Below are 21,389 nucleotides of genomic sequence, written 5' to 3'. Positions count from 1 at the left end.
AAAGGAGAAAATATGAGAAATCAATACACTGGCAGATTTACCCGTCTCTAGAGACATGAGGCTGTGATGGTGGGGGGTGGGGGTGCTGATTAAACTGGGGGCATTTCATTGCCCTTGTAGTTTGACTCGGGGAAGGGAAACAACAACTCAATTCATCTTATTTGGCCCCAGCACAGAATGGCTATGCATCTCTACCATAAACCACCTGCCATCATTTTATGCGTTCACAAATATTTGGGCAGTAATCTAAAGACTGTAAAACTGGGCCTGCAGGGTTGTCGTCCCATCCTCCCCCCCCCCCAAGAAAGGGAGACCCAGGTGTTAAATCAACCACACCTTTCTTTTAGAGTGTATTTTGTTGATTTTCAAGAAACACATTTCAGCTGCTCTTTCACCGCAAACAAAAAACAAGTGAAAAGGAGTACGGTCTCCTCGTTTGCATAAAGCAATTACAAGTATACATCACGGTTTATATAACACACCTAAATTCTCTCTGTAGCGATTCATGCGTCATCAAAGGTTTTATTCAGGAAGCTGAACTTCCTGGCATAAATAAGAAACATAAACCACGTTGTCTCAAGTTTGAAATCAATGCCTTTCTGAAAATGTTCTTGCTTTTGAACTCCTTTGTGAAAAACGTCCCCCTTTGGACTCCTTTGTGAAAAATTGAAAGCAAGGAAACGCCAGTTGCCAGTTCTGAGGTCATCTTTCCCCAAGAGCGTTTCCCAAAACATTTCCCTTCATGCCCCTCAAGCGCATATTTGGGACAAAGTTTGAAGCTCTCAGTTGAGAACTGATCTCTTGAAGAGCCTGTTATCTTGACACCCTCTCGCCTCTCTTGGTTCTGCAGTCAGGCAAGATGGAGAAGGCCTTCCTCTCCCTTCTTGTCCTCGTGAGGGTCTTGGGGTCTTTTGGCCAGCAAGGTGGGTGACAACCTCAGCTGCATTGGTGTGTGTGTGTGTGTGTGTGAAGAAGTGGGTGGGTGACTTCTGTAGCACAGTCTCACACATACAAAACCTTTTTTTCATATAAAGGGTTTTAGATTTCTGACACAACCTCTTCATTCTTTGTTTATTTTTTTATACATTTTATAGGGTTTTTTTAAACATCTCATTTCCAACAGTCATTTAACATAACTTCTTATCTTATACAACATTTTAGACTTCCGTCAACAACCTCTGATGATTTTCCGTTCTTTATCACTTATTTTGAATTTCTTAATTTCTCTATTACTCTTAATTGTCATTAACTAATAATTCTCCTCATAGTCTTTCTTGCAATATTTCAAATAATCCTCCTCACAGAACTTCTTGCAGTCCTACTAGCGTAATCTGTTCATTACAATTGCTTTTCAAATAGTTCATATATTTACTCCAGTCTTCCAAGAATCTCCGGTCCCGCGGGTTTTGAATCCTTCCTGTTAATTTATCTGATTCTGCGTAGTCCATTAATTTCACCCGCCATTCTTCTTTTGTCGGTAATTCTTCTTGCTTCCATTTTTGTGCCAATAATATTCTTGCTACCATCATTGCATATAAAAACAACTTACAATCCTGTCTATTAATATCATCTCCTACAATGCCAAGTAAAAATGCTTCTGGTTTCTTAATAAATGTATATTTCAACATCTTTTTCATCTCATTATATATAATTTCCCAGAGGTTTTCACTTTCACAGGGGCGATATACCACCTATACATCATTTTCATCACATTTTCTTTCAAAGCATTGCATGCTGTAAATTTTAATCTTTCCCTCCACAGTTTTTCCCAGTCTTTCATTCTTTGTTTATTTAAAGGGGTGGGTTGAATCTAGAAGAGGAGTTTTTGTTTTTTATAAAGGAAGAAATCAGTGGCGGTTGATGCTTCCACTGCAAAATTCTGTTGCTTCAACCATCTTGGGGCCAGGGAGGGAGGAAGCTGCTCAGGCGTCTGGGGGGGGGGAGCCTCCCATAGGGGCGGGGCACACTGCAGGGCCTCTGGAGTCTGCCTGCCTCCTCCCACTCAGCTGCCCTATAGCTGGGGGAGGGGGAAGGCAGCAGGTGGACCATTAGGACAGTGTGGAGCCTGTGGGCACCCAAGCCACCGCATCACTCCCAGGAGAGATGCTTGGCTCAGGCGTGCTGTAAGCCCCATGGTGAGTGCCACCCGGCATTTTGTCACCCCCCTCAGTGGTGACACCCGGGGCGGTCCGCCCCCACCACACACCCCTTCCTCCTCCCCTGCTTGGAGCCCCCTTCCTCACGAAGATGAAGACAAGGAAAGGAGATGAAGACTTCTGCAAAGGAGGCATGGTGGTGTTGGTGGTGATGATGACACTTGCAAGTTTTGGGGGAACTCTTAGGGAAGGCAGCCTCAGAACCTTGCAGAACCTAGAACAGGTGAGATGCAGAGAGAGGCAAGTATCTCATGCTGCCTTTGATGCGAAGGAAGGCAGAAAGTTTTGACAAGAAAGTTGTGACATTTTCTCTCTTTCTCTGTTTGGGACTATTGCAGATTTTAATATTGCACAGCATGCAGCAATTGGATGCATAAAAGCTGGCTCCTTTCGGAATAAAAATTGCCCAGGCTCATAATTAAGATTCAAAGCTTTACTAAGCAGAACTTCTTCAAAAACAGGCACAAAACTATCAACAACACATGTATAAAGTACATGTATATCCAAGCATAGGTTCTTCTTCTTAAATATATAACTTAATTGTGATCAGTGCTTTGCCTCTTCCATAGCCTGCATCCAGCCTAAGGCCAGGCAGCTCCAGGGAAGACCTCTTATCACATCATTCTTTCACTGTGCCAGGGAACAAAAGGCAAAGGCAGCTTCCTTTCGAAATGGCGAATTTGCAATTGAACACTTTAATCTAAGGTTAAACACTCATGTGAAGGATAATGGTTTAATGTCCTGTAATGGAAATGTTTACTTATGTTGGGTTACTGTGTCTTTTTAATATGGGGTTTTTAAATCTGGCAGAGGCTTTCATGTGATTGGCTGACTGTGAGTCACATGAAAGAGGCATTCCATTCTGTTGTGACTGTTATGCCTGAAACTGTCATTTTTATCCGTTTTTCTACTTCTCTCTCTCTCTCTGAGAGAGGCTACTCAGGATACTGCTGTGGGCAGTGTGTGTGCTGGTGTGATCTATCGGAAGTGAAACAGACAGATGAAGATCCCTAAATGTTAATAAGAATAAACATGCACAGGGGCTAGATTGTAAATATATTCTTCTCAGCTATATGTTTATGACAGGAAAGTTGTTTTTGAATATAGAGTCTGGGCACTGTCTTTACAAAGAAGTTTTCAACTACTCAGAATAGTTATTTAGCTTCCTAGCTGTAAGCTACTTTGCATATTATCAAAATTTACACACACACGCACGCACACACACACACACACACACACACAGAGGCTAGCAGAGAACATCAGTAGTTAATTATCAACTGGTTAGAGCTCAGTGAGAACTTCAATATAGTCGTACGTCAGCTCCCGAACACCTTGGGAGCTGAACGTTTCAGCTCCTGAGTGATTGAAAACCAGAAGTAAGTGTTCTGGTTTTTGAACGTTCTTTCAGAAGCTGAACATCTGACGGGGCTTCCAATCAGAAGCTGCACTTTGGTTTTCAAACGTTTTGGAAGTTGAGCGGAGTTCCGGAACGGAATTCTGTTTGACTTCTGAGGTACAACTGTATGCTTCAAAGGAATTTTCCAACGTGAAACCCTTAGCAACATACATACATACAGGCATTCTCCATTTCAGAGTGCAATTAAACAATTATATTTAACATGTGGCACCCTTCATTCTCCTCCTCTCACCTCAGGTTCAGGCCTCGCTGGGAAGCAGCTCGTTTTTCCACAGGCATCAAACTCTGCCCACGTGATTCTGAAGGCCGCCCCAAAGCGGCCCTTGACCAGCTTCACCCTCTGCCTGGCCCACTTCACAGACCTCAACCGCCCCCACACCTTCTTCTCTTACGCCACCCGGGGAAATTTCAACGAGATCATCCTCCTCAAAGAAAGAAACAACGCGTACGGATTTGCAGTAGGGAATGAAGCGGTGACCTTCACGGATCCGGGAAAAAATTCGCTCGGCAGGGAGGTCTTGTGTGCGACTTGGGATTCTGCCACCGGTTTAGCAGAGTTGTGGGTGAATTCGAAGCGCATGCCCCGCAAGGGCCTGAGGAAAGGGTACTCCATAAGTGGGGAGCCATTGATCGTGCTCGGTCAAGAGCAAGACACGATGGGGGGCGGCTTTGACATAAACGATTGCTTTGTGGGGGAGCTCCAGGATGTGAGAATGTGGGACCGGGTGCTCACCAACCCGGAACTGGAGCTCGCTTTCCTCAACCAAGACGTTCCTGGCGATTACGTGTTTGACTGGAAAACAGTCGATTATGAAATCAAGGGTTATGTTATTGTTAACCCCGTGGCCTACTGAGGCAGGGGTTACCTGAAATCCAAGATGCTGGTCTAAGAAAAAGTCTCTGTGTGTGTGACTTTTCTTTACTTAGTGATTCCTGTGTTGATCTCTGAAGCTTGCTGCAGAATTTTTTTTGGGGGGGGATTGTTGCAAAATTCAATGAAATGTGAATTTCAAATGATACCTGCATCTTGGTTCCTGAATTGTTCTGAGAAGTGCAGTTAAGGTAATACAAACCAAACTAAATTTCAGACTCCATCTGAAGTATCCTCTTGAGACAAGAAGGGTGTGGAAGGAGGTTTTGGGGAGGTATTTTCCTGGGAAACATTGCGTAACAATTGGCAGCTGGGGGCGTTTCTAAAATAAACTTGACCGAAACAGAAAAAGGTCGTAAAAATCAGATGTAATCTTTTATGGAGAAAGAAGAATTGACAAGAGGTTCGCACTCCTTATATTATCACTGCACCACCTTTGTGGAGATTGTGGAGATTTCGCAGCCCCTGGACTTCTCCTGAGCATGCTGGGTGCCTCATAAATAAGATGTAGGGGAAAGAATGTGAGATGCGATGCATAAGTAGCAGTCAAGTACAACATTCCTTGTTTTCCTAGAGTGGACATGCGAGGGAATGTTTGGTCCAATTAGTTGAAAACTTCCTGTTTCCTCCTGACTGGGACATACTTACTTTTGCATGTGACTAGAGGTGGGCGTGACCTTACCTGCTCAGGTAACACAAGGGCAAGGCACGCAGCACACTCTCTTCTTCGCCTCTCTTCTCCATCTTGCTTTCATCTTGTGAGCTGGGATTACTCCCCTGCCCCATATGGGGTAGATCCACATGTATATATACTTTGTAACTAAGTCTGCCTTCAGGGATCCAACTGTGAACTGATGGTGAGTAAACGTCTTTGACATACTTTACACAAGATTGTGGTATGCTTAGTCTTTTAAAGGGACTTACCAGGAACCTAATATTGAGAGTCTTAAACAAGCCTGCAACCAGCTATCTGCTGTGCGTTTAAAGGGGAATATAAACTCTGCTAAGGAACTTGCTAGCGCAAGTTAGGAAGGATACTAATAAACAAGATATCCTCTCCTGCCTCCCTGAACATTCCCACAAAGAAATTACAGCTGCCAATGTTCCATTATTTTTCTTGAAGGTGCCCTCAGCTCTGTGGACAGGCAACAGGGCAGGTGTGAGGCGCACTTTGTCTTTGGTCTCTGAATATGGTCATCCCCCACAACAACACTGTGAGGTAGGCCAGGCTCTGAGTGGTTGGCCTGAGGTCACATGGTGAGCTTCATGGCAGAATGGTAGTTTTAACCCTGTTCTCCATCCCACATTCTCGAAAATAAGGCAAGGAAGGGAATAACCTCTGGGAGGGAGATGATATTTCTCCAGAGGTCTGGAAATTTATGGGATCCTTTGTCAACGGTCTTGTGTATTGTGGTTATGAATGGTGCACTTTTGGAAGCAAAATGGATGAATAAAACCAGACTCTTCTTGAAATTAAAAATTGTCCAGTCCAAAAATATGGTTCAAAGGCTTTACTTACAAGAACGTACAAACAAAAACCAAACAATGTTCCATTCAGACAATTGCATAATATGATGTGCTGATCTGATGACAGGTCTGATTATGTCACAACAGGTCATGCCATGTCACAACAAGACAAGGCATGACAAGACAAGAATGTTGAAGTGCAGTTTTCTAGCAAAGTAATGTGTACAAAAATACATATGCTCAGCTGATGCCTGCATTGATTAATGAAAATACAGTATTTTTTCATGTATAACACGCCCCCATGTATATGACGGCCCCTAGTTTGGGGGACTCCAAATTGAGAAAAACGGATTGTATCCGTGTATAAGATGACCCACAATTCTGAACATATTTTTTTAATTAAAAAAACCTAGTCTTAAACAGTGGTACCTCGGGTTAAGTACTTAATTCATTCCCGAGGTCCGTTCCTAACCTGAAACTGTTCTTAACCTGAAGCACCACTTTAGCTAATGGGGCCTCCTGCTGCTGCCGCACCGCTGGAGCACGATTTCTGTTCTCATCCTGAAGCAAAGTTCTTAACCCGAGGTACTATTTCTGGGTGAGCGGAGTCTGTCACCTGAAGCGTCTGTAACCTGAAGCGTCTGTAACCCGAGGTACCACTGTACACGGAAAGGTACAGTAAATTGCAAGAAGGCATTACATTCGGGAAATCATTTTGCAGAAGTGTGTATATCAGATAAAATCGCATACAAAGCACCTATATTCACCCTCAGATGCTGACAAACTTTCACAAGTACTAAGAAAAAAATTGCAATTGCAAACTGAAGCAGAAATGTAGAGAACGGAAGACTGTAAAAACAAGAAATGGAGAGTAACCGAAACTGACAGATCCACCCTCCTTCATCGGAAGAAGATTAGCATAGGGCAGGTGGGGGAGGGGAACCTTTGGACCACCCAGAGGCTGCAGAAACTAGAGCTCCCATCGTTGTTGGCAGTTGTAGTTGAGCAAAATCCAGAGGGCCACCCCTTCCCCCAAATCACACAGAAATCTGAATAGGCTGGAAAGTGATGAGCTCAACAGAGCAGTTCCTTGCTGAGCCAGCAAGAGACCCTCTTTTTAATATATATTTTTTATTAGTTTTCCAATATAAAACTATACAAAACAAACCATCCAATTTATCACCAACATCTTTTTACTTCCATCAACATGTCCGATAATTCTCCATCTTAATCACTTCTTACACATTTCTTAATTTAATATTGCACTACAATAATATCCTAATTTACCTTATTTTTTAAAAACAATATTTATACCATACATTCTCACAGAGCTTCCTGCCAGCAAGAGACTCTCAGAGCGCCACCCTGCTCCAGCAGCAGGGCACCGCTTGCAAAGGGCACCCACAAGCCGCTCGGCTAACTGGCAAGAGGGTGTGCGTGAGAAAGACATTGCCCTTGATCTTGTAAGCCAAGGACCCCCAGTTGATCACGGAGTTGGCCGGGATCCGCTTGTCCCCCACGCGACACATTTCCTGGGGGCTCAAGACCCGTTCCCACATGTAGACGTCGGTGAGCTCGCCTACAAAGGACTGCATCAAGTCGAAGCCGCTCCCCATGGCATCCTGGTCTTGCCCCAGGATGATGGAGGCCTGGGGGGCGACGGCATAGCCTGCCTTCACCGCCTTCCGGGGCAGAGGGTTGCCGTCCAGCCAAAACTGCACCACCCCGCTGGCGGAGTCCCAAGCCAGGCAGATGTGCTCCCACGCCGGCAGTGGGGCCGCCCTCTCTGCGATGTTCAGCTTTACCGCATCCCCCCCAATGTACAGCCTGTACTGGGAGCGGCTCAGTCGGTCGACGGCGATGTCATTGGGCTCGGCCTCAGTGGCGTAAGAGAACAGGGTCTGGGCCCGAGCGACGTCCGTGTAGAGCCTCATGCAAACCGTGAAGCTGCTCAAAGGCCGCTCCAGCCTGGCTTTAACAACCACATGAGCAGTGTTGGTTGGCTGCGGGAAAAGGAAGACCTTCCTCTGGAGATCTGTGGAACCATAGAAGTGTAGAGGTGGAAAGGGAGTCCCCCAAGAGTCATCTATACCTGAAGCAGCATCTCCACCCCCAACATTCAACCCAGACACAGGTCCAGCGCCGAGGGCCTTCTGGCGGTTCCCTCACTGCGAGAAGTGAGGTTACAGGGAATCAGGCAGAGGGCCTTCTTGGTAGTGGCACCTGCCCTGTGGAACCCTTCAGATGTCAAGGAAATAAACAACTATCTGACTTTTAGAAGACATCTGAAGGCTGTTTTGGGAAGTTTTAAATGTTTGATGTTTGTCGTGTTTTTAATACAGTGGTACCTCAGGTTAAGAACTAAATTTGTTCCGGAGGTCCGTTCTTAACCTGAAACTGTTCTTAACCTGAAGCACCATTAATGGGGTCTCCCACTGCTGCCGTGCCGCCGGAGCCCGATTTCTGTTCTCATCCTGAAGCAAAGTTCTTAACCCGAGGTACTATTTCTGGGTTAGCAGAGTCTGTAACCTGAAGCATCTGTAACATGAAGCGTCTGTAACCTGAGGTACCACTGTATTCTGTTGAGAGCCACCCAGAGTGGCTGGGGAAACTCAGCCAGATGGGTGGGGTATAAATAATAATAATAATAATAATAATAATAATAATAATAATAATTTCCAATCCCAGACAGGCAAAAGCACTCAAGGAGGATGTGAAGCAGGGCTGCTGTGGCACATGGCCTGGGAAGAGTACTAAGGGCCAGAAATATAAGCATGGAATATAAGTTCCTAATGGATTCCCCCCCCCCCCCCGCCCCGCCCCCCCCTTAGTCTTTGAAGAAGATGCTCTTACGGCTGTCTGAAAGACTGATCAGCGCTTCATTGGGTTTACTGGGGGAGGGGGCAAAACATGCTTGCAACTCTTCCACTTGCCCCATCCCCTCACCTCAATCACTCAAGCCCCCCTCTGCCCCCCCACTATTTGCCAACTATCCTGTTCTCCCTTTTTCTAGATGACAGCTCTGTGCCATAAGACAGACCTGCAACGGTTCTTTGGTGCTCATGCGCCACCTGGTGGCCGATTCAGATAGCGCATGCATGTGTCATTATAGCAGATTCCATTCTAAAGGTAAAGGTACAGTAAAGGGACCCCTGACCATTAGGTCCGGTAGTGGCTGACTCTGGAGTTGTGGCGCTCATCTCGCTTTATTGGCCGAGGGAGCCAGCATACAGCTTCCGGGTCATGTGGCCAGAGCAGCTCACGGAAACACCGTTTACCTTCCCGCCGGAGCGGTACCTATTTATCTACTTGCACTTTGAGGTGCTTTTGAACTGCTAGGTTGGCAGGAGCAGGGACTGAGCAACAGGAGCTCACCCCGTTGTGGGGATTCGAACCGCCGACCTTCTGATCTGCAAGTCCTAGGCTCTGTGGTTTAACCCACAGCGCCACCCACGTCCCAAGATTCCATCCTATTCGCTTTAAAATATGGCTGCGGGGGGGGGGGGGGGGCACATCTCAGCTTTAAGCATGGTATGCTGCACAAGCCTAAAGTCCCAGAGTGGAGACAATATTGGGTTGGCTGGAGGAACAGACTGATCTGCTCTGAGGCAGCTTTTTGCGTATCGTTGATCCCTTTTATTTCTGCATTTAAGCCTGTGGTTACGTCTCTTGTTCAAATCAGTGGGGCTCCGTAGTGCTTAATTCTGGGTTGTGTGTTCAGCCACACAGACTCTGTAAGTAATCAGGCATTACTGGCCAACGAGACTCTGTTGTTTAAGCCCCAGAGTGGGAGGGAATGGAAATTCTGACATGCAATTTGAGAATTTGGGGTTGTTTTTGTTTTTTTGCTGTCAATCTGACATTTGAGAGTTGTATTTGACACCACTCCTGCCTTTCCACGTTTCACACATAGGAAGCTAATATGCAGATCTGACCACAGGTCCAGCTAGCTCAGTACAGTGGTACCTCGGGTTACAGATGCTTCGGGTTACAAACTCCGCTAACCAGGATGTGGTTGCTCCAGGTTAAGAACTTTGCCCCAGGATAAGAATGGAAATCGCACGCCAGTGGTGCAGCAGCAGCAGGAGGCCCCATTAGCTAAAGTGGTGCTTCAGGTTAAGAACAGTTTCAGGTTAAGAATGGACCTCTGGAACGAATTAAGTCCTTATCCCGAGGTACCACTGTACTGTCTCCTGACAGGAGCTCTGTAGCTTTAGAGAGTCATAGAATTGTAGAGGAGGAAGGGACCCTAAGGGTCATCTAGTCCAACCCCCTGCAATGCAGGACCTTTCATGCAAGAGACCTTCCCAGTCCTACCTGGAGATGCTGGGAACTGAGCCTGGGAAACTGCTGTACACAAAGCATGTGTGCTCCTTTCCCTAAATATAAAGTAAGCTTCCAGTCCTCATTGTTCTTAATAAAGGGCTGATTAAATTAATAATAATAATAATAATAATAATAATAATAATAATAATAATAATAATATGTTATTTATACCCCACCCATCTGGCTGAGTTTCCCCAGCCACTCTGGGCAGCTCCCAATCAAGTGTTAAAAACAGTACAGCATCAAATATTAAAAACTTCCCTAAACAGGGCTATGTTTAGGAACAGTATTGTCCACACTGACTGGCAGTGGCTGTTTAGAGGTTTCAGACAGAGGGGTCCTTCCCAGAGCCACCTGGAGATGCCGGGATTTGAACCCAGGGCTTCTTGCAAAGCAGTTCCTCTACACGCTCAGCTACAGCCCTTCCCTTTGGCTCTAATTCAGACCCAACCAGAAACAGGGATACCTCCATGTCTGCCCTCACAATGCAGCCACTCAGTCCATGCACACAGCAACACCCACATAACTCATTGCATCTGATCAGAGCACCCACCTTCCTGGGCAAGAGACCCCAACAGTCCAGCCAGGATGAGGAGGAAGATATGAAGGAACCCCATGCCGTCTTTCTGCAGAATAAACTTGGCAGGTGGTTGAAATGGATCCTGGACCTGCCTGGATCTGCTCAGCCTGTCGTGGAATAACCAAGCCCTGGCTGTGAAGTCCTCTCTGGATCTTATCCCTGGGCTGGAAGGGGCGGGCACCTCCACTCTCAGGGCAGTTCCACAGGGCAGAGATTAAAAATCAACAAATGCTTTCCATTTGCCTCCCCTGGTCTTATCTGCCTGTTGGTTAAATTTCCATTCCTTCCAGAAGGAACCTGCCTCTTTCAAACCCTGAGTGCCAAGAACCTCTCCAGATCATTTTGCTAGGCAAGGAACGCATAGACCCCCACATTTTATGGATCATGATTGTTCACAGTCTGATTTTCACACAAAGGATCACTAGGGTTGCCATATTTCAACAAGTGAATATCCGGACACAAAAGTTGTTGAGCTTCTTCCTCTTCTTCTTCTTCTGGCAACCCTAGACGGGATTACACACCCTCCAACATTTCTGTGATGAAAATAGGGGTGTCCAATATAATAATAATAATAATAATAATAATAATAATAATAATAATAATACCCCACCCAACAGACTGGGTTGCTCCAGCCACTCTGGGCAGCTTTCAACATATCCAAAAACATAATAAATCATTAAATATTTTTAAAACTTCCCCATGCAGGGCTGCCTTCATGTTTCTTCTAAAGGGTGCATAGTTACTTATCTCCTTGGTTCGGGGGTCAGATAGCTCCATACCCTCCAACATTTCACCAATGAAAAGAGGGCTGGCCTAAGGAAAAGCGGGACATTCCGGGATGAAATCAGAAACCGTGATGGCTTTTGTAAATCCAGGACTATCCCTGGAAAAGAGGGACACTTGGAGGGTCTGGATCACTGCGAGGGCCTTTTCACCCATCCTGCCAACACACACATTTACGTATTACAGCGAGCTCTCCATTGCCGCAACAGAACACACCCAAAAAAGAAAGGAAAGAAAGAAAGAAAGAAAGAAAAAGGCATTTGCAGTGGAGCGGCCGGTTTTAGAGATTGGAAGGAGCTGCTGATTTGAAAAGCTGTCAGCAGGAACCTGACATTTCTTTTCTTCTCTTTACAGTTTTGAGTAATTACATTTTGCTGATGTTTTGTCTTGTGGTTGTGGAGCAATGAGCAGATTTTGCAGCTTCCATTGGGAGGGGTTCAACCCTTGCCTGTTATCTGCGAGGGTCAAGCCGAGATCAGAGTGACCTATGCAGAACTGAGATGACAGAACATTCCCTACCAGGGACAAGGCAAGCGTCCCAAAGGCCAGGAAAATGACGAATCTCACGGGTGCCAAGCTATTAGCTGAAGAAGGTTCACCTTTAGAAGTGGCAGAATTAAGGGGGCTTATAATCGTGGGACCTTTGAGTTTGTTGGCTTGCCTTCACAAAAGAAGACTCTTTTCTAAGCCACTTAGAAGTCCTTTGTTTAAGTGGCATATCAATTTTGTTCAATAAATAAAATAAAGGTGCACAGGAATTTTCCACCCTGCACTCATCTCTCACCTGTGGCTCCTAGAAGCGGCAACAGTGGCTACACCCCATGAAATGGCCTAGACTGGCCAGCTAAACCAGGTGAAGGGAGACAATGTGTGAGTTAGGGACTTCCCCTACATGTGAAGACAGGCTCTAGCAGATTGAGCGGACGAGGGAAATAGTGGGTCCAACGGTCAAGAAGGCGGTTTCTGCATTTGCTGTAGAAGTATTATTATTATTATTATTATTATTATTATTATTAATAATAATAATATTGTTGTTGTTTAGTCGTGTCCGACTCTTCATGACACCATGGACCAGAGCACGCCAGGCACTTCTGTCTTCCACTGCCTCCCGCAGTTTGGTCAAACTCATGCTGGCAGATTTGAGAACTCTGTCCAACCATCTCGTTCTCTGTCGTCCCCTTCTCTTTGTGCCCTCCATCTTTCCCAACATCAGGGTCTTTTCCAGGGAGTTGTTGTTGTTGTTGTTGTTGTTGTTGTTGTTGTTGTTGTTGTTGTTATATACCTTGTCCATCTGAGTGGGTTGCCCCAGCCACTGGGCAGCTTCCAACATATATAAAAGCATAATAAACATTTAACATTAAAAAACTTTCCTATGCAGGGCTGCCTTCAGATGTCTTCTAAGTCAAATACATAGTTGTTTATTTCCTTGACATCTGATGGGAGGGCATTCCACCGGGTGGGCGCCACTACCGAGAAAGCTCTCTTCCTGGTTCCTTATAACCTCACTTTTTGCAGTGAGGGAACTGCCAGAAGGCCCTTGGAGCTGAATCATCACCCCCCAGCTGGTCAATAGGGATGGAGTCACTCCTTCATGTATACTGGGCCATTTAGGGCTTGAAAGGTCAGCACCAACGTTTTGAATTGTGCTTGGAAAGCGAGGGGCAGATGGGGCTCATCAACCTGGAAAGGTGGAAGCAGAAGGAAAACTGATCCTAAAAGCGCTACTTTTCAGTGATGGCTCTGACCTGGTGGAATGCTCTGTCCCGTGACACTAGGGCCCTTCAGGATTTAAACTCCTTTTGTTGGCCCTGTAAGACAGAGCTATTCCACCTGGCCTTTAACCTGAATTCAGCTTGATCTTTTATTTCCCTCCCCTCCCCTCCCCTTTTATGAAGATCTCCCGCTCTGAGACCCCACAGCTAATTCTCCCATGGCCTCCTTGCTGGCCCAAGGAGGACCAATTCAGCCAGCTCGCCCTGGGGATTATCTAATGCTTATTTCTCCTAAACTGATTTTTGATTTTTTTTTGTTATTCATGTTTTATACCGTATTTTATGCTGCTTTTATAACTAAGTGTTTTAAATTTGTTTGCCGCCCTGAGCCCAGTTTTTGAACCTGGAAGGAACGGGGTATAAATAAAAATGTATTAGTACTACTACTACTACTACTACTGTCTCCACAATCAGGAGAAGAAAAGGCTAAGGAGCAAATCCTCCACAAATCTGGAGTGGAGTCCCTAAGACGGTTGGAGGCAACTTGTACACCTCCTTCTGGCAGCTCCCATAGCCAAGCTAGTGCCAAATGTATCACTCTGCTTGCCTTTGGACGCACAAGTCTGGGATCAAAGGGCACATGCTTTCCACATCCCCACACTGCCCTCTCCCCGAGTGGCCTTGCAAGGCTTGGATCCGAGGAGGGCGGTGCGAGAAGAGCACAACCACACACTGTGCCACCTGCGCAGGGGGAGCCCGGCCAGCTGATGCAGCACTCAGCAGGCACAAAGGAGGTGCCCCATGCCACGCTGGAGGCGCTGGCATGGGGGCACCTGCTTTGCACCCCCCTCAGAAATCTGCACCTGGGGCCACGGCCCCTTTGGCAAGCTAAGCCCCATTTCAGGAATAACCTTCTGACAGTACGAGCTGTTTGACAGTGGAACGGTCTCCCTCGGGAGGTAATGGACTCTCCTTCCTTGGAGGTTTCTAAGCAGAGGTTGGATGGCCGCCTGTCATGGATGCTTTACTTGAGATTCCTGCATTGTAGAGAGTTGGACTGGATGGCCCCTGGGGTTCTCTTCCAACTCTACAGTTCTATGATTCTCAGTGGCGTAGCGTGGGTTGTCAGCACCCAGGGCAAGGCAAGTAATTTGTGCCCCCTAACCCGTGGATTTGCGCCCCCTAACCCTAACCCCCAGATGTTGCGCCCGGTGCGGCTGGCCCCCCCTGCACCCCCACGCTATGCCACTGGTGATTCTACAATTCAAGGGTCAAATGACCCAGGACTGTCTTCTGCGTACACTACAAATGGGAACTAGAGTCCAGTTCCCACAAGACGCACACTACCTCTGAACGTGGAGACAAGAGCATACGGCCCACTTCCTGCATGCTAGGCATAATTTTATAAACTTCTACGTGATTCCATTGTTCTGTGCCGTCTTTTGTTTGCCTTTTCTCTACAGTATGGAGCCCCAAACTTAGCCCAAAGACATCTCAGTGCTGCTGCTGCTGACCAAACACATTGGAACGATTTGTGATATATTGAACACCATGACCTTGTTTGCTTTCTGTGACCCAAACAAAGAGGACAATCACCTCTAAGGTTTTCTGGGGTCAACCAGCTGACACAATCATCTTGTCTGAGGGAAAATTTAACCACCCAGCAGTAGCCAACACAATTGTAGTCCCATAGGTTGTCACACATCACAGAAAGTTAGGCTGCCTACCCATATTAGACTGATGCTACCAAGTGGCCAAGGACCCCCTTTGTGCTAGATTGTGTGTGTGTGTGTGTGTGTGTGTGTGTGTGTGTGTAGGATTGGGCGGAGGGGTCCCCCCCCACTAATCTCTCCTGGCTCAGCTGGCCTCCTGTTGGCTGCTGTAACTTTTTCATTTCAAAGTTCCTAAGTTTATTGTTCAAGATCTAGCCAAAGGCCATGACAAACTTGTAGCTGTAGTTGTATTTGTAAAATAATACAGAACATACGTCCCTAATATAAGCCAACAAGCTGCAGAAACTGAAGGTGGGCACATTACTGTCAAGGAGATGTAACTCAGTAACCTTTAGAAGACATCTGAAAGCAGCCTGAAGGTTGTTTAATGTTTAATTATGTTTTTATATATGTTGGAAGCTGCCCAGAGTGGCAAATAAATGATAAATAATAATAATAACTACCACCACCACCACTACTACTACTATAACTGCCATGGCTGCTCCCTCAAAGGATCCCAGGAATGGACACTGCCTATCTTAGAAAGCAGCAGAATTGTCTTCTTGTTCGGGCAAGTGAGAAATTCTCATGCAGAGGACAGACAAGATCCCTTCTGAGCACTTTTTGCTAAGGGAATTTCTCTCTTTGCACTCCCCTCCTTTGACCAGAGGATGGCAGTGGTGAGCTGCTAAATTAGAGTCAGCCAAAACTGACAATTACATTGGTACCTCAGTCAAAACAAAAAAAATTCCTTCCAGTAGCACCTTAAAGACCAACTAAGTTTACAGACACTTCAGGTTACAGACTCAGCTAACCCAGAAGTAGTACCTCAGGTTAAGAATTTTGCTTCAGGATAAGAACAGAAATAGCGTGGCCGCAGCGGGAGCCCCATTAGCTAAAGTGGTGCTTCAGGTTAAGAACAGTTTCAGGTTAAGAACGGACCTCCGGAACGAATTAAGTTCTTAACCCGAGGTACCACTGTATAGGTTCTCTCCTCCTTTTCCCCCATTTTAGCTTACATTCACTCCATTTCTGCATCAGCAATTAACACACGTGTTTTTGTAAGAAGTTTCTCCCAACATAGCACACGTTTGTACATTATTTTCACTCAACAGACACATTTATGGCACATAATTTTTGGCTGGACGATTTGCAACTTTGAAATTGATGGAGAAGTGTAAATCTTGAAGGAGAGCTCTGTTTCTGTTTGCATATTGGTTCACAAATTACAAATTGGAAAGGTTTGTGTTCGAATCAAACTGAAATTATTTCTCCCATCAGGCTTACCTTTCATGCACCTCAGGTCCCATGAGCTGCTCTCAGTGCTAGTTTTTAGATTTGGGGGAGTTAGTCTAGCTGTATCTGGCAAAAACACATTTGGAATGACCTTCTGCTTGAAATGCACCAGGTTGGTGGGGCACCTGTAGTCTTCCCAAATGTTGCTGGTCTACAACTCCCATCACCTCTGACCATTAGTCCTGCTGGCTGGGGCTGATGGGAGTTGAAGTCCAGCAAAACCTGGAGGGCCATATATCCCTAGCTCCCCAAACACGTAATGACCAATCATTGCCGGCCTTTGAATTGACTCTAAGGTCTTATTGGTTTGCAAAGCCCTCCTCTTCAATTAGAATTTTCTTGCAGCACTGTCTATATAATGTTTCTGCCTTTTAGGACTCTTTTATTTAATTTTATGGCAATCCGCAAACATTTTAAATAAACAAACTTCCCTGGAACACTCCATGCCATATCAGGCAGGCACTTCAGTTGCACTGTTTTCAATGTGCGCTAAAAAAAATTTTTTTTGTTTGTTCAGGAGACCCTACCCAGACAAGGAATCTCATTTTATATTGGTTTATTAAATGAAAACATATTGGAAAGGAGGTGGGAGAGAACATTACATTGCAATTAGAACCACACCAAATCCAGAGAAGAGACCCAGCAAAGCAGCAACAGAACACCGCAGCGGCAAAACGTTATCCGGCAAATCATCATGGCACCGAGAGCAGATTTGTAAACAGCCTGGTCGCCTTTGGTGAGCGAGATATGCTTCCAGGCGACCAGGAGGGTGGGGGGGGGGGGGAAGCTGCAATAAACCTAGTGGATGAGTGGAAGTTCACAGCTTGTTTTTTGTTTTTGTTTTCCAAAATGCTCAGTGTGCCACACAACAGCTCGGTGGCCAGGTGGGTTAGAATTTGGGACAGAAAAGGCTGGTTACTCTGCTTGGGAGGCTGGATTTCCCTCGTTTCCTTTACCTCAGCCTGCCCTTCACCACCACGTCTCCCTTGATTTCATAGTGCAGGTTCTTCCAGCCCAGAGCGCATCGGGGCAGCTGCAGATCCTGGTAGGCCGCCCGCATCTTGTGAGGAGACAGGAGGAAATCCCACATGTAGACGTCCGTCAGTTCTCCAGAGAAGGAGTTGTAGGAGTCATAGGTGCCCCCAAAGCGGTCTTGCTCTTGGCCCAACAGGATGAAGGCCCCGGAGCTAACCACGTAGCCTTTTTTCAAGCCTTTGCGTGGCCAAGGCTTGCCGTTCATCCAGAACTCAGCGATGCCGGTGGCCGATTCCCACCCGAAACAGACGTGCTCCCAGTCTAGGGTGTCCTCTGGGACTTTGAAGGACAGGTACTCTCCACCAATGTACACCCGGTATTCTCCCCGCTTGGGCTTGAAGATCAGGATTTCGTTGTCCTCAGACTCAGTGGCGTAGGAGAAGAGGCCATAGGGCCGAGTCAAGTCCGTGTAGGACCTCAGGCAGACGGTGAGGTTCTGCAGCGGCTCCTTGGGCAGAGGCTTGAGGATGATGTAGGCCTCACTAGGCTCCGTGCGGAAGACAAAGACTTTTCTGGTTAGGTCTGTGAGGAGACAAGGAAAGAGAGAGACACAGGGGAGAAAGGTTGGGACCATTTCCTCTCTGACAAGGCTCCTGAGCTTTCCCCAGCAGCATCGTTGAAAGGGGTGGGTTCTAATGCACGAAGGAAGTAAATACCGTATTTTTTGCTCTATAAGACTCACTTTTTCCCTCCTAAAAAGTAAGGGGAAATGTGTGTGCATCTTATGGAGCGAATGTAGGCTGTGCAGCTATCCCAGAAGCCAGAACAGCAAGAGGGATTGCTGCTTTCACTGCGTAGCGATCCCTCTTGCTGTTCTGGCTTCTGAGATTCAGAATATTTTTTTTCTTGTTTTCCTCCTCCAAAAACTAGGTGCGTCTTGTGGTCTGGTGTGTCTTATAGAGCGAAAAATACGGTAAATAAATAAATTAATAATAATAATAATAATAATAATAATAATAATAATAATAGCGCTGTCCATCTGATTGATTTGCCCTGCCACTCTAGGCAGCTTCCCACAGAATATAAAAACACAGTAAAACATCAAACATTTCCCCTAAACAGGGCCGCCTTCAGACGTCTTCTGAATGTCATATAGTTGTTTATATCCTTGCCATTTGATGAGAGGGCGTTCCACAGGGAGGGTCCCACTATCTAGAAGACCTCCATAGATTTTACCAGGTTCTCCACACACGATTACAAATCCAATTGTGGCTCCTGGTGAGCTGTGATTTAAGGTGAAGCATGCAGGCCGATATGTGGCACAAACAAACATAGAATTGTAGGTTGGAAGAGACCCTGAGGGTGATCTAGTTCAACATCCTACAATGCAGGAACCACAGCTAAAGAACCCTTGAAAGGTGATCACCCCACCTCCAACGAACGAGAGCCCAAAACCTTACCAGGTTATCTATTCCACAGCTGAACAGATAAACAAAAAATCTGAGCAGTTTTTAGAGTCTGTTGTAGTCATATTGTGTGTATCTGCCGCTTCCCCCCATTGATTCATGGCATTTGCTTAACAAGATTTATATACCACTTACCAAATATATAAATAAATATAAATATATATAAATAGAAAAATACCAATAAAAAGCAAATTTTAAAAACAGACATAATAAAGCTGTCACTATTATAATTATGATAATTAGTATCACAATATTATTCATGAAAACGGCTACAATTGGAATGGTTTCATTACTATCATCATCATCATACTCAAAGTAAAGCGATTCATGGACATGACTAACTTTGGTCCATTAATTTCAGTGGGTCTACTCTGAGTAGGACTAATGTTGGCTACAAGCCCATCTTCATCATAATTTTAATTGTCAGAAGGAGATGTCATAAGATGACCACAAAGGATAAGCTGAATAAGCTACTAACCTTCCTGGGCAGCAGCCTCTGACAAACCTGCAAGGATGAGGAGACAGACCCAGCGGGAGTCCATCTTCAGGGCTATCCAATAATGGGATTTTAGAAAAAGTGCAAGCAGAACCTGATCGCGGGAGGGAGAAGCTGCAGCCTCTGCAATCATCAGTGACCGCCTGCAAATCGCAGAAACTTTGAGGGCCATGTCTAAATTTATCCCTGCACTGAGACAGGCGGAAGAAAACAGCCCGCCAAAGGCTGAGTCTGCAATTGAGCAACCCCTTCTCAGCTTCCAGAAGTTGCAGAAGAGAGGCGGGAGGCTGCTTGACTCCTTAAGAAGGAAAGAAATAGCTCAGCTGCTGGATCAGGCCAAAGGCTACCCATCTAGCATAACCCTCATAAAACCATTGAATTGTAGAGTTGGAAGGGATCCCGAGGATCATCTAGTCCAACCCCCTGCAATGCAGGCATATGCAAATGCCCCATACAGGGATCAAACCTGCAACCTTGGCATCATCAGCACCACACTCTAACCAACTGGGATATCCAGGTTGCATTCCTCCAATGAAAATAGGGACGACCTATTCAACAACAACAACAACAATTTTATTATTTACACCCCACCCAATATTTGGGCCAATATGGTATATACATATACCCTCCAACATTATGAAAATAGGCATGGCCTCTTCTTCTTCTTCTTCCACCACCCATTTGACTGAATTGCCCCAGTCACTCTGGGTGGCTTCCAACATATATAGAAACAAAACAAAGCTTTAAACATTAAAAAAAAAACACCTTCCCCATACAAGGCTGCCTTTAGAAGTTGTATAGGTTGTATAGGTAAAGGTTGTATAGTTACTTATCTCCTTGGCTCAGAGGTTGGATAACTCCATACCCTCCAACATTTCTCCAGTGAATATAGGGATGTCCTAAGGAAAAGTGGGACATTCCGGGCTCAAATAAGAAACCAGGACGGCTTCTGTAAATCCAGGACTGTCCCTGGAAAATAGGGGCACTTGGAGGGTCTGCCTTCCCACTCTATAGTTCTATGATAGTTTGAAAACACCCCATTCTATGATCTAGTGGGAGAGAAGTGTCCCCTTAGCTATAGTAAGCCTAGCCCACAGAAGCACACCAAGCTGCTTCTCTTTCCAGGCTTTTAGGAGGCTGGCGATATTAATTTTGCAAAGCTTTTGCAGGGGCTGGCTAATTGCTGATGCTATCAACCTGTTCTCCCTGGCTTTGATTGGCTTTTGATTAGTGGTTTTAATTGGATGTTTTAATGGGGCTCCTTGATTGTAACTTGCTCCCTCCCAGCAATTGGCTTTGGGGAACCTTGTCAAGGTAAAGTAGAAAAGGGAGAAATTAAGTGAGGAATTAAGTTAATAAGGAAAAGGCAGCCACTTTATCCTCTGCACAGAGTTAGTTCCACAACCACCATGCTAGGGCCCTGAAAGGCCCAACTGAACTCGAGAGCTGAGGGCAGCAGCTACTGTTTTGGGGTCACAAAGGTCTGGGAGATGTTTTTCATCCCAGGGGGTCCCTTCTTTTCTGGCCCCCCTTTCGGAATCTGATGGGTGAGGCAAAAGTGGGCAGAGCAACAATTGCAAATTTTGTGGTGTTTTCTGTACAATAGGCTAAAGATTTCCCCCTCCAGATCAACAAATGGCGTTATAAGAGTTCAAGGACAAAGTCCAGCCAGGCAGAAACACCCAAGAGAGCCAGGAAACAATGTTGTTGTGGCAATGAGATGGCTTTAGAAGATGATGGATTCAGGTTATCAGTGGCCACTAGCCATGATAAAGGTAAAGGGACCCCTGACCATTAGGTCCAGTCGTGACCGACTCTGGGGTTGTGGCGCTCATCTCGCTTTATTGGTTGAGGGAGCCAGCGTACAGCTTCCGGGTCATGTGGCCAGCATGACTAAGCCGCTTCTGGCGAACCAAAGCAGTGCATGGAAACACCATTTACCTTCCCGCCAGAGCGATACCTATTTATCTACTGATGTGCTTTCAAACTGCTAGGTTGGCAGGAGCAGGGACTGAGCAACGGGAGCTAACCCCATCGCTGGGATTCGAACCGTCGACCTTCTGATTGGCAAGTCCTAGGCTCTGTGGTTTAACCCACAGCGCCACCCACGTCCCACACTAGTGAAGCTCTAA

At 45.9% G+C, this 21,389-nt stretch overlaps 3 protein-coding genes across 3 annotated transcripts; 1 reads left to right on the top strand and 2 right to left on the bottom strand.

Moving 5' to 3' along the window:
* The first annotated feature begins 605 nt into the window (after positions 1-605).
* LOC310833670 (mucosal pentraxin-like) lies at positions 606-5,326 on the top strand. The gene is made up of 2 exons (XM_083716364.1): positions 606-923; positions 3,811-5,326. The coding sequence occupies exons 1-2, from the start codon at positions 860-862 to the stop codon at positions 4,425-4,427; spliced, it is 681 nt and encodes a 226-aa protein (XP_083572490.1). The 5' UTR covers positions 606-859; the 3' UTR covers positions 4,428-5,326.
* Positions 5,327-7,254: 1,928 nt separating this feature from the next.
* On the bottom strand, positions 7,255-11,266 carry LOC310833664 (C-reactive protein-like). The gene is made up of 2 exons (XM_083716358.1): positions 10,791-11,266; positions 7,255-7,946 (listed from the first exon to the last, which is right to left on the bottom strand). The coding sequence occupies exons 1-2, from the start codon at positions 10,852-10,854 to the stop codon at positions 7,264-7,266; spliced, it is 747 nt and encodes a 248-aa protein (XP_083572484.1). The 5' UTR covers positions 10,855-11,266; the 3' UTR covers positions 7,255-7,263.
* Positions 11,267-16,859: 5,593 nt separating this feature from the next.
* Positions 16,860-19,524, bottom strand: LOC310833663 (serum amyloid P-component-like). The gene is made up of 2 exons (XM_083716357.1): positions 19,240-19,524; positions 16,860-17,877 (listed from the first exon to the last, which is right to left on the bottom strand). Exons 1-2 carry the CDS (start codon positions 19,427-19,429, stop codon positions 17,273-17,275), a joined length of 795 nt encoding a protein of 264 aa, XP_083572483.1. The 5' UTR covers positions 19,430-19,524; the 3' UTR covers positions 16,860-17,272.
* Positions 19,525-21,389: the final 1,865 nt, after the last annotated feature.

This window comes from Podarcis gaigeae (genome assembly GCF_964106915.1).
Source record: "Podarcis gaigeae genome assembly, chromosome: 16".
Lineage (NCBI taxonomy): Eukaryota > Metazoa > Chordata > Lepidosauria > Squamata > Lacertidae > Podarcis > Podarcis gaigeae.
The sequence above is the reverse complement of the archived record's forward strand: the minus strand, read 5'-3'. Positions and strand labels throughout refer to the sequence as shown.